This window comes from Mobula hypostoma, chromosome 9 (genome assembly GCF_963921235.1).
Source record: "Mobula hypostoma chromosome 9, sMobHyp1.1, whole genome shotgun sequence".
Classification (NCBI taxonomy): Eukaryota; Metazoa; Chordata; class Chondrichthyes; order Myliobatiformes; family Myliobatidae; genus Mobula; species Mobula hypostoma.
The window spans coordinates 68,016,383-68,028,946 of NC_086105.1; the positions used below are offsets into that span (position 1 = coordinate 68,016,383).

At 43.0% G+C, this 12,564-nt stretch overlaps 1 protein-coding gene across 10 annotated transcripts in view; it reads right to left on the reverse strand.

Annotated features, from left to right (window-relative positions):
* The window catches only part of srgap1a (SLIT-ROBO Rho GTPase activating protein 1a), a 310,991-nt gene that overhangs the window by 45,382 nt on the left and 253,045 nt on the right, over positions 1–12,564 (reverse strand). For 6 of the 10 annotated variants that reach the window (XM_063058470.1, XM_063058469.1, XM_063058465.1 and 3 more), the window contains exons 12-15: positions 9,919–10,021; positions 4,608–4,668; positions 3,958–4,035; positions 1,791–1,925 (exon numbers count right to left, since the gene is read on the reverse strand). In XM_063058470.1, the coding sequence (XP_062914540.1) occupies positions 1,791–1,925; positions 3,958–4,035; positions 4,608–4,668; positions 9,919–10,021 (377 nt within the window). Of the gene's footprint in view, positions 1–1,790; positions 1,926–3,957; positions 4,036–4,607; positions 4,669–9,206; positions 9,241–9,918; positions 10,022–12,564 lie in introns of all 10 variants that reach the window. The other 4 variants (XM_063058474.1, XM_063058468.1, XM_063058467.1 and 1 more) reach the window with 2 other exon arrangements.

The following is a 12,564-nucleotide window of genomic DNA, read 5'->3' on the forward strand; positions in this document are numbered from 1 at the left end:
ACTCCTATAAGATCTGTTCAATCTCCAGAGAACCTTCCATATCTCCTTTAATGAGAGAAGAACTGGGCGGTCTCCTGGCATGCTGTAAAGTTCCACTGTCTCTAAGTAAGGGTAACACATTTCCAAAACTGGCATTGCTTTAATAATCATAAAATCATAGAGCCATAGAACACACAAGCATAGAAAAAGGCCCTTTGGCCTATCTAGTCTGTGCCAAGGTATGAATCTGCCTAGTCCCATCGACCTACACATGACCGACACCCCTCCGATCCATGTACTATTCAAAGTTCTCTGAAATATTCAAACCAAACCCACATCCAGCACTTCCAGTGACAGCTCATTCCACATTTTCACGACTCTCTGAGTGAAAAAATTGTCCCTCATGTTCCCCTTAAACATTTCACCTTTCACCCTTAACCCATGACCTCTGGTTGTTGTCCCACCCAACCTCAGTGCAAAAAGCCTGCTTGCATTTACCTTATCATAATTTTATCAAGTCTCCCCTCAATCTTCTGCGTTCCAGGGAATAAAGTCCTAACCTATTCTTTCTTTATAACTCAGGTCCTCCAGACCCAGCAACATTATAAATTTTCTCTGCATTCTTTCAATCTTAGGTCGAGTCCACAGTATTTCTAAGTGGGAGAGTGAGCAGCCAGAAGTTGTGATCTCCGTTGGTATGAAGGGTGATGAGGTCCACAAAATGAGTTCGGGGAGATAGGTGCCAAGTTAAAGGACAAGACCTCCAGGATTGCTACCTATGCCACATGCTAGTGAGGCCAGAAATAGGAAGCTCATACAGTTTAACATGTGGCTAAGGAAATTATGTAGAAGGGAGGGCTTCAGATTTTTGGATCTTTGGGCTTACTTCCAGAGAAGGTGGGACCTGTACAGAAGGGACAGTTTACACCTGAACTGGAGTGGGACCACTATTCTTTGGGAAGGTTTGCTAGCATTGCATGGAGGTTTTAAACTAGAGTCCCAGGGGTTTGAAAACCAGGGTGCCAGAGTAGATAGTGGAGTAGTTGTGGGGAGAGATGTTGTGAAACCTACATGCATTCAGGAATCGAAATGTTGAGCAAGGTGGGAATAATATTCTGAGTTGTGTATATTCCAATACAAGGAGTATTGTAGGAAAGGAAAAAGATCATAGAGCATGGATCAGCACATGGAAATATGACATTGTAGCCAAAAAAAAAATCCGGTAAGATGGCAATGCGTTTGATCGCAGTGGCTTCTACAGCGTCAACAAAGTGTGCTACTGTCCTTTTTAAACATATCTTTTATGATCACAAGATCCTGCTTGACATTAAGAATTCAAAGTACCGCAGATCTACCCCATTTATTGGCCCTGGCAAAAGCCTAATTGTGCACAAAACTACCACCTCCTCAGGAACTGTGGCGTTTAGAATGTCCCGACTGCCCCGCTCGCTTCTTTTGAACCCTGTCTCCTTCTACACAATCCAACGTCTCCTTGGGAACCGTAGCGTGCAGAATTATTGTCACATGTACGAGGATACAGTTAAAAATTGATCATTGGCTTTAAATTGCTCCTTGGTCACCTCTGCAGAATGGAAATTTCTTTCGATTTTAAAGTAATTTTCCCTCCACTACTTCAACATACTAACTTTAATCACAGGAGAACTAGTACTTACACAAGCAGCAGAGCAATATCTCATTCTCATTGGAAAACAGAATATTTAAGCAACCATCACTAATTAAATAGAAAAAAATCTGAGGCAGCTCGCTTTCCTTTGAGGGTGAGAAAGATTAATGATGACACAGATACTTACGGACACAAGGAATGAGTTCATTAAATCTTTCCTTGGGAAACAGTGGATTTTCCAGTCCTCTGAAATAGAGCTTCAGAACTCCTGCGACTGAGTTAATATCATGGTTGTCCTGTCCATCTGCCAAAGGATCCTCACCTATGGCAAAGCAAATAGAAATTTCAGCGCAGTACAGACAAGAATTGAAAAATTAAAGATACAGATTAGCTTTGTTTATCACATGTACATTGAAACATATGGTGAAATGCGTCATTTGTATCAATGACCCACACAGTGAGAGAATGCGCTGAGGGCAGCCTGCAAGTGTCACCACGCTTCTGATGTCAACGTAGCTTGTCCACAACTTTTTGATCCTAGCCCGTACATCTTTGGAATGTGGGAGGAAACCGGAGCACCCAGAGGAAACCCACGTAGTCATGGGGAGAACGTACAAACTCCTTCTCTACAACAGGGGGAATTGAACCCCAATTGATTCTGCTGTAAAGCATAATTCCAGCTGCTGTTATCATGCAGTGAATGAAGAAAACCACCACAAGTACATTGGAATACACATTACCTCTTTCCCCTTTTCGCTTTAAGAATTCCTTTGAAATTGAAGGCAAAAATTATAAAACCAGGCGCATTTCCCTCCCTCACTGCTGGCACTGATGAGAAAGCTTAGGATGTTACGTTGCAGTTGTACAAGACATTGATGTGTTCAGCTTTGGTCACCCTGCCTTTTAGCTAGGCAGAGTGCAGAGGTGTTGTTGGGGCTGGAGGGACTGAGTTATGGTGAGAGGTTGAGTAGGTTGTGACTGTTCTCACTGGGTACCACAAAATGAGGAGGAATTTCTTTAACCAGAAGGTGGTGAATCTGTGTAATTCACTGACACAAACAAGTCATTTGGTATATTTAAAGCAGAGGTTGATAGGTTCTTGATTAGTAAAAGTCATCAAAGGTCACGGGGAGAAGGCAGGAGAACGCAGTTGAAAGGGAAAATGTATCAGCCATGATGGAATGGAGGAGCAGACTCGATGGGCTGAATGGCCTAATTCTGCTCCTGTGTCTTATGATCTTATGGGTGACCTTATAGAGGTGTAGAAAATCAAGAGGGGCGTAGATTGCTAGTTGGGCCGAAGGGCCTGTTTCTATGCTGTATGATTCTATGGAAGAGAATGAAAGCTTAATACAGGGAAATAGAAGGTTATTTACTTGGGCAAGAAGAATAGAAAAACAGAATATTACCTAAAAGTGGACAGATGGCAGGAAATCCCTGGATGTCCTAGTGCATTAAGTTCAGAAACAGCATTGAGATACATCAAATAACTAAGAGACTTGACCTTAATTGAAAAAAGAAATACATTCCTGAAGGATGTTCTCCAAGAACAAGAGGGCATAGATTTAAGGTGTGAGGGGGTGGGTAATTTAATAGGAAACAGGGGGCAACTTTTTCACCTAGGGGGTTGTCCATATATGGAATGACCTGCCAGAGGAGGTGGTTGAGTCAGATAGATCAGCAACATTAAAAAGGTACTTGGACAAGGAAATGTTTGGAGGGATATGGGCCAATCAAAGGCAAATGGGACTAGCTTAGATGGGAATTTTGGTCGGTACGGACCTGTTCAACCGAAGGGCCTGTTTTCATTCTGTATGGTTCTACTACTGTATTTTCTTATTCAGGTACTAAAGGCAATCACTGGTGGTAGTAGATTGAAATGCACTTTATACCAGAAAATATAAAGGTCAATTGTAATTTAAACAAGACTGAGGAAAGGCACCAGTAAATCAGGTATTAGATCGCAGGCAGCAGATGAGAATTTGAGGGGTGGTATGTGGAATTATGGCCCAGTCTCTCCCCTGGTTACCAAACTAGCCTCAGCCTTGCCGGCCTGAGTGATCAGTGCCCCACTGACAGTGACCTATGCGTCCTCCACACACGACAGGAAAACTCACAGCCTCAGGCTCTTGATGAGCTTCCTCTCCTTCGCTGGCTATCAAACTGGCAGAACCAGCAAGAGCCACTGTAAAAGCAATTATCTTCTGAAGGCATCACAGGGCAGGAAGATTTACGGTCAGTGCCCAATCACGTGCAGAGCTACAGCAAATATTTCTTCCCACCTCCCGTCAACCCAGTTAAATATGAAATGGCCCGGCAGTAGTTACAAAGGTGAACCAAACTTGATTGCTCACCTCGTTCAAATGAATTCTTGATATCATTGACTTCAGCCTGTGAACCGGGCACTCGAAAAATCCCCTGGTGTTGGAGACCTACCGAGAAGAAAACAGACAGAAATGAAAAGCTGTCCTGGTTGAAACAGAATCTCCGTGAAGAAAACAACGTCCTAGGTTGGAGCAGGAGATGTATGCTCAGTGCCTCAAGACTTTTAAGACATTTGGATAAGTACATCAACAGGAGGGATTTAGAGGGAATACAGCTAAACATGGGCTAGCTTGGTCAGCATGGACAAGTTGGGCCAAAGGGCCTGTTTTCATGCTGAGGTATTCTGGTCACTGTGGGTGACCCGAATGTAAATTCAAATCCCTGTTCTTGTCTAGCCTGGCAATGTTTCAGCTCCCCTTCCCCTTGTGACCCTTGCCTCAAGAATATTCAGCACTCTGCTTTCACTGAGTATTGAGATAGAGTTGTTTAAGTCTCACAATCCTTTGAAAGAAAGAATGTCATCTCAACTGTCTTAACTGGGAGCCACTATTGTTGAACAGCAACACCTCCTCTACTATTATATAGTGACCCTAAGTTCTAGATTTCCAAGATGAAACGGTCTCTCCCGTCAAGGCCCGTACATTTCAATTCTCTCCCTTACCATATGCCAGCAACGTACCATAGAGGTTGATAAATCGGATGCAACTTTCCACAATGAGGGGAATGGCTTGTCCTGAGTCCTAAAAGGAGAAGGTTAAGGAGCCAGAGATTAAATCTGATCAGAGCATAATTTGCTACATTTGCTTCCGATGTATTACAGACAATTTGGACAGATCATACTGATTTCTGGTATCTCAGCCTGGAGATGTGTTTGAACACTGCACCTCCTCGCTGTAGGATGACTCTGCTTTTGGTCTGTTCCTGGTTACTGGGTGGGGTAACTCCTGCTGGATTTGGTTGGGGAAGAGTTTGATACAATACTGCAATGCCTGCCTGGGCAACAGGTGTGAAAAGGCACCTTGGCACTCACTGTATTCTGCCCACAACCTGGCACTGGGTAATACCCCGTTTGGCGTGGTGCGAGCAAGTTACATTCACCTGGGCAGGAATCATCCCAGAATGATCAGCTGGCTGGCTGATGTAGTGATGGGTTTGGATCCAAAGGCCCTTCATTCTATGTTGAGAATGGTTTGGATGGAGATTTAAAAGAGAGAAGAAACCTGATTCATGGAAACAGGTGCATGAATGATAATAGAAGAAGGAATAAAACCATATTGGACCCATTCTGTTGTTACGGCAACACGATGGTCCATGCACTTCGCACCACAAGCTTCTGAAAAGGTGCATTTAAAGTAATTGTGTTCAGACAGAGCATGAGATACCAGACAAACTTTAATCTGCCTTTAAAATCATCTATAAATTTGATGAGAAGTTTTGTTAATAAAAGCAGGATTGGAAGTGGGAAAATTAAGCTTGCCACATGCAGAATGTTTGCAAAAGCCCAGCGACTGGTGCACTTTCAATTTCTTCTTCCTCCCTCTGATATTGAACAGTGTTCCTGATGTGGGGACTTGAGTGACATCTTCCTCAGACCAGAGTGCCCAGAACTGCAGAGTATGTTCTGGATAAGGGGGCAACTATTTAGGATACAGTTGAGGACTTGGGCACATGTGAATCTTGGGATATTCGAATGCTGAGTTGCTGAGGACATTCAATGCATCAGTGGATGAACTTTGGGATCTGGAGAATGGCAGGAAAATGGAGGAGGAGCTATAATCTTTACAAATGAAGACACAGGCTCAAGGATGCTTGGTAATGCCCCACTGACCCAAATCATTAACTACTTTTTCTCCAGAGTGTTTTTTATCCTCCTCTCCTTGGGAAACACTCTCTTCAGTCCACCAATCATCTTGGATACTGCTCTTCGGTCTGTGAATCACCTCAGACTCCTGTCTCACCACTTCCCCTCTCCTCTTTTTACTGATAATCTTGCCTCTTCACTCTCTGCCCAGAGGCACGGTTTTGATAGTTCCTTTCCTCTCATAGATGCTGCTCGGCTAACAAACTTCAACAAAGATCCCCATCATTTCAGCCATTCAGGTACAGAAGCCTTAAGTCACACACCATCAAGTTCCAGAACAACCTCTTTTCTTCAACTGTTCGGTTCTTGAACCAACCTTCACAACCCTAATCTCTACCTTAGTATACACTACAATGAACATTTTACATTACAATGGAAAACACCTTTTGTTCAAATTTTGGTCTTTCTTACAAAAAGTATCTATAAACTTTTCCTTGTGAATTTTGTGTATCTGATGTCTGTGATGCTGCTGCAAACCAAGTTCTTCCCTTACACCTGTGCACACATGTACTTGTGCATATGACAGTAAGCTCAACTTTTGACTCTGAAGTTTGACAGGACTTGCAGGCTGGATTCGGGGAGGATGCTTCCACTGATTGAAAATTGAGGACCCATGTGGGTGGGAGGGGTGTTAGAGTATTAGAATAATGAGTAGGCCATGTAAGGGTGAGACGGTGCAACCTCTTGGCTCTGACAGGGGTGAATCATTGGGGTTCTCAGTCCGAGAGGCCCAGTCATCGTCTTCACAATAGAGATCAACAGATTACTGGACAGTGGAGTTCAAGAGATTACATGGATAATGCTGGAATCTGCAAGTGATCAATGTTGAAGGAGGCCTGAACAGCCAGAGGATCACTCCTGTTCAAGTTCGTATCTGAGGCAAACATCATTTCCCCTCAATCTTCTGAAGTGTCACAGACAAGTTAGGTAAATGAAAAACTGCTTGAGTTTTCCAACCAAAATGAAAAACAACAAGTTCTGGCAGTTAAATATGCTGCATTTCTCTATTAAACCTGATGTGTGACATACAGAACTGTGCAAATGTCTTAGGCACAGAGTGCCCAAGACTTTAGGAGAGCACTGTAGAAATTTTATGTATTGCACTGTACTGCTGCCACAAAAAAATGTCATGATATATGTGAGTGATGGTAAACCTGATTCCGATGCGAGTCCCTGTTGTGGACTGAGAGTGGGAAGGTGGAAGGGAGAGGGGAATCATGGTTAGGAAAGTGGGAAGGGAGAGGGGTGGGAAGCACCAGAGAGACATTCTGTAATGATCAATAAACCAGTTGTTTGGACTGCCAGGACTGGGTCTGTCCGTAACCGTGCCACTTCCCGTAACCCCCCACTCCTTCTCTGCCACATGTCCTACATCCCTCACACAGCGCTCCATCCTCACCATATCCCACATCCTTGGCTCCTGCCAGATTTACAAACTCGCCATCTGCTCCACATTGACAAATACAGTATTATGAAAAAGTCTTAGGCACCCAAGTGATATATACAGGTATGTGCCTAAGACTGTTGCACAGAATCAGAATCAGGTTTATCATCACTCACGTATGTCATGAAATTTGTTTTTCTTTGTGGCAGCAGCACAGTGCAAAACATAAAATTACTACAGGACTGTGCTAAAGACTTAGGCACCCTAGCTGATTAGATGTATACATAAGCTTTCTGCACAGTACTGTACATAAGATGATGGAAAGGGTGAACAGCTAGCCCTTTGCCCAGGACTGAAATGGCTAATATGAGAGGGCATAACTTTATGGTGATTAGAGGAAAGTATAGGGGGGATGTTGCCAAGGTAGGTTTTTTTACACAGAGAGTGGTGGGTGTGTGGAACATGTCGGTGGGGGGGGGGGTGATAGAAACAGATACATTAGGGACATTTAAGAGACTCTGATGGATGAAAGAAAAATGAGAGGCTAACAGGAGGGGAGCATTAGATTGATTGTGGATTAGGACAACATTGTGGACCAAAGGGCCTGTACTGTACTGTTCTACATTTAAAGAGGTTCCTGGATAGGTACATGGAGCTTAGAAAAATAGAGGGCCATGGGTAACCTTAGGTAATGTCTAAAGTAAGTACATGTTCGGCACAGCATTGTGCTGTAGGTTTTCTATGTTCTGTGTTAAAGACATTGTTCGTGGAGCCTGGCCAACTGATTAAAGGCCAATGGCCTCAGTTACATGTGCTGAGTTCAGTTTGGGCTAGATCAGATTTCTTAATGGTGGCAACATCACTGTCACCATTCTGACCTCTCCTCTGCTGTAGACCTTGATCAAAGACTTCCAATTCATGGTCAAGATGGTCAGACCTTGAAGAAGGAGCTGCACTAAACCTGTCTCCTGCACATCAGCCCTTGGACTTCCTTGCAATCCAAGAGGAGTCAATTTGTGTCAGTGTGCCTCTGAAAAGAATCCCCTGTTGAGCAGCAAACTGTTGTATGAGACACAGGGCACTTAGGATTGCTTTTGTGATTGGAAGCCTGCAATCAACACGAACCTCGGAGGTTGATGCTGGGACCCTTAGTGAGTGTGATTCGTAAGTTTGCAGGTGACAGAAAAAAACGGCGTGGTGTGGTTGATAGTGAGAAGGATCATCTACCTGCCTTGCATGTACACCTCAGTCTCCATAGGGAGAAGCTCCTAAAGAGTCACAGCCCTCAGAAAAGAATTTCTTCCTCAGCTGGTTCCTTCAGGGCAGCACAGCAATGCTGCTAATAGAGTTGGTGCCTCACCAGTTCAATCCTGACAGGCAACATCCTATTTATGTAATGGGAATTTCCATAATATCGTTAATCAATTTTTGCCTAAGGTTTACAGACCAAAAGTAAGAGCCCCGAGTCAAATCTCCTCAAGATTTTATCAGTAATATCACAACTATTTTCTAAATTTCTGTGTGCATGCGTCCAACCTTATCAACTGCACCTCAAGAACAAGCTTCTCATGCCAGGGATCAATCTAATGAGAAATAAAATACTGCAGGTACTGGAATCTGGGCAATAAACAATCTGCTGGAGGAACTCAGTGGGTGGAGGGGGGAGGGGACAGAAGAAATTTTCAACCTTTCTGGTCAAAACCCTGCATTAAGGCTCACCCTAGTGGGGCTGTTATTAACAAAGCCCTTGGGTTACTCAAAGGCCAACTCCAGAACCTGGTGCCTCCTTTTAGTTAAGTTTCAGATGTGACCTTCCACAATCTAAAATGGACTTTGATGCAAAGGTTTAAAATGGGACCTACATTTTTTTTTAACAAGTGATGATTTTCAGTCATGAAGGTAACATAAGTTCTCAGCACTGAACCTTTGCAAACATTCTTGGTTATACTTTGCTCACTCATTGCATTTTAACCCAGGCAGATATGCAATAACAGTGTGATGCAATGTTAAACTGCATCACACCCGCACCATACCTGGTTCCTTGTGTGAGAATTTCTTCGTCCTCTGCTAGAAGCAATGTTAAGATTGCAGAATGAAAAGAAAACAGTGAGAGATAGCAGCAAATACAGTGAAAGCACAAAGATACAGGTTGTTGTAATGAGCTTGAATATAATGGAGATCCTTCTGTGCATTCTTCAGAAGAATTAATCTCACACATACCCCAGAGGAGACCATTATATTCGGGCAGGGAGAAAATAGGCATCTAGCAAGAGAGTAGATTTGAATATTTTGGGCTTCCTCAAGACTCAGAATGAGATGCTTACAGACACATGGCCTCTGTGAGGAGTTGGCTACTCCACTGACTGGATGTTCATTAGAAACATCACGACATTTAGAAAATAACTGCCAAATTCACCTGCTAAGACCGAGAAGACTGGGGAAAAAATTAACATCATCTCAATTTCAACAAGCTGAGAAGCCCAAACACCCAAAGCTGTGCTTGGGTTTGGTAAAGCATGAAATTCCTGTCTTGAGGAAGCGTGTTCTAAACAGAAGGCCTCAGGAGAGATTTGAACATAGTGGTCCACCTCAAGCATTCGTGTCTGAATAGGAATAACTTCTATCCAGACAATGTGAGAACACGCACTTCTGTGGAAAGGCTCAGCTTGAGGATCAAACCACTACGTTCAGAATGGTCGCTTTAAAAGAGGCTTTCCACCACCAGGACTTTCAACACCAGTGTACCTTGACGAACGCTTCCAAATCCCCATTAAACAACTTAGCATTATACTCTGACCGGGGTCTGGACTTCCGGACTTTCTGAGGTTTAGGGGGTAAATTTGGAGGCCTGAGAGGAGGATGGAACAAAGTTTGAGAACAACTTAAACATCTGTAAACTTTGAACATCTGTAAACTTTGAACATCTGTAAGCTTTGAACATCACAGGGAGCGAGCAAAACATCAACATTCCGCGCTCTCAACAAACCACAATAGAAAACCATAGTCGTCTGAAAATATCCTGTTGGAACACACATTTCAGTGACATTTTTTGAATAACTATGACTCTAACTCTTGCTTACCAAAGACCAGAGCTCAGTACATAGGGGTTTGTCCTCTTAGCAATGTGTTCTGTCTTGCCTTGAGCCACATCCTCTAACTCCAAGGGTAAATTTCCCCTTTTGGTCTCTGATTGGTCTCTCCTCTCCCACTCCTTTTCCTGCTCTTTCTGCCTGACTAATGTTTCTGAATTCTCTCTTAGGTTTGTTGGCAGTCTTTTATCATGATCTCTCACCTTGCCTCCTCCTTTTCTTTTTCTTTGTTTTTCCACTGTACATTCTATCATGTCTAGTTCCCACCGGTGTTAACAACTTGGCACCTTTCTGCTGTTCTTTTGCTTCACTCTATCTCATTTATTTGTACACTGATGGGGTTATGGTTTTAATATCCCTCTCCTTCTCCACCTCCCACTGCAGTTGAAACCATCGCCACTTCAAACTCAATTATAGTTTTACCTGCCAGGCATTAATTCCAATTTACTCCAGCCAAATCTGCATTGAAGCTGGCTATTTTTTCCTTGGAGTGCTCAACATCCTTTTCCATAAATTACAACACTTAATGCTGTTTCCTACATGTTTCCTCAATAATACTTTTTCCATTTGACCTGGCAAATATCCTGTTGCCAATTTCTTGCATGGCTGGAGGAATTCTTGTGAAGACTCTTCAGAAACTTCCCACGCCTCCTCTGCCCTCTAATGCTGTTTCATTTGCAGACTATGTTAGATGACACTCATTAACACTACTGTACAGTTTCCTACATTTCATCCATCTCTTTGAAATTCTGGTTCTTCTCCCAAGTTAGCTGCCTTCAGAACAGACCTCAGAGATATAATTTATGGTTTCTTAATTCTAAACAGCATCTGTCATTGATAGTTCCAGGGCATGCTCTCTTTCCAGCACTGAAATACCCTCTTTCAAAACACTGCTATTGGCTTTTGTCCCTTTCCCATCTTCCATGAATACCATGAATCCATGATTATTTAAAACTATTTTGTTACAACTAAGGGTGTCTGTTATTACCACATTGTGAATAGCATGGTGTGTGTTATTGTCAAATCGTTAATAGCACAGTGCTATTGCCACATTGTGGAGTCATGGAAAAGTACAGCACAGAAACAGGCCTTTCGGCCCATCTAGATCATGTCAGACCATTTAAACTGCCTTATCCCAACAATCTGCACCTGGACCATAGCCCTCCATACCCCTGTCTTCCACGTACCTATCCAAACTTCTCTTAAATGTTGAACCCAAGCTCGCATTCACCACTTGTGCTTCCATATTCTTGTGACCCTCTGAGTGAAGACGTTCCCCTCATGTTCCCCTTATACTTTTCACCTTTCACCCTTAACCAATGAATTTTGGTGTAGTCCCACCCAACCTCAGTGGAAAAAGCCTGCCTGCATTTACCCTATCTATACCCCTAATAATTTTGTATACCTGTATCAAATCTCCTCTCAATTTTCTACGTTTGAAGTAATAAAGTCCCAACCTATTCAATTTTTCCTTATAACTCTGATCCTCCAGTCCCATCAAGTTCCTTGTAAATTTTCTCAGTCCTCTTTCAAACTTATTTACATCTTTCCTGTAAGTTGGTGGCCAAACTGCACACAATACTCCAAATTAGGCCACACCAATGTCTTATACAACTTCAACACAACATCCCATCTCTTGTACTCAATACTTTTATTTATGAAGGTCAGTGTGCCAAAAGCTCCTTTACGACACCACTTTCAATGAATTATGGACCTATATTCCCAGATTTCTTTATTCTACCGCACTCCTCAGTTCCCTGCTGTTCACTGTGTAAGACCTACCCTGGTTGGTCCTACTAAAGAGCAACACCTCGCATTTGTCTTCATTAAATTCCATCTGCTATTTTTCAGCCCATTTTTCTAGCTGGTTCAGATCCCAACTACAAGCTATGATAGCCTTCCTCGCTGTCCACTATACCCCCAATCTCGGTGTCATCTGCAAATCTGCTGACCCAGTGAACCACATTATCATTGATATATCCAGATCGTTGATATGGATGACAAACAACAATGGACCCAGCACTGATCCCTGCAGCACTCCACTAGTCACAGGCCTCCAGTCAGTGAGGTAACCATCTACTACCGCTCTCTGGCTTCTTCCACAAAGCCAATGTCTAATCCAATTTACTACCTCATCTTGAGCGCTGAGTGACTGAACCTTCTTGACCAACCTCCCATGGGGGACTTTGTCAAATACCTTGCTGAAGTCCATTAAAGACAATATTCACTGCCTTGTATACATCCATTTTCCCGGTAACTGACTCGAAAAACTTTATAAGGTTGATTATGCATGAAGTAATGC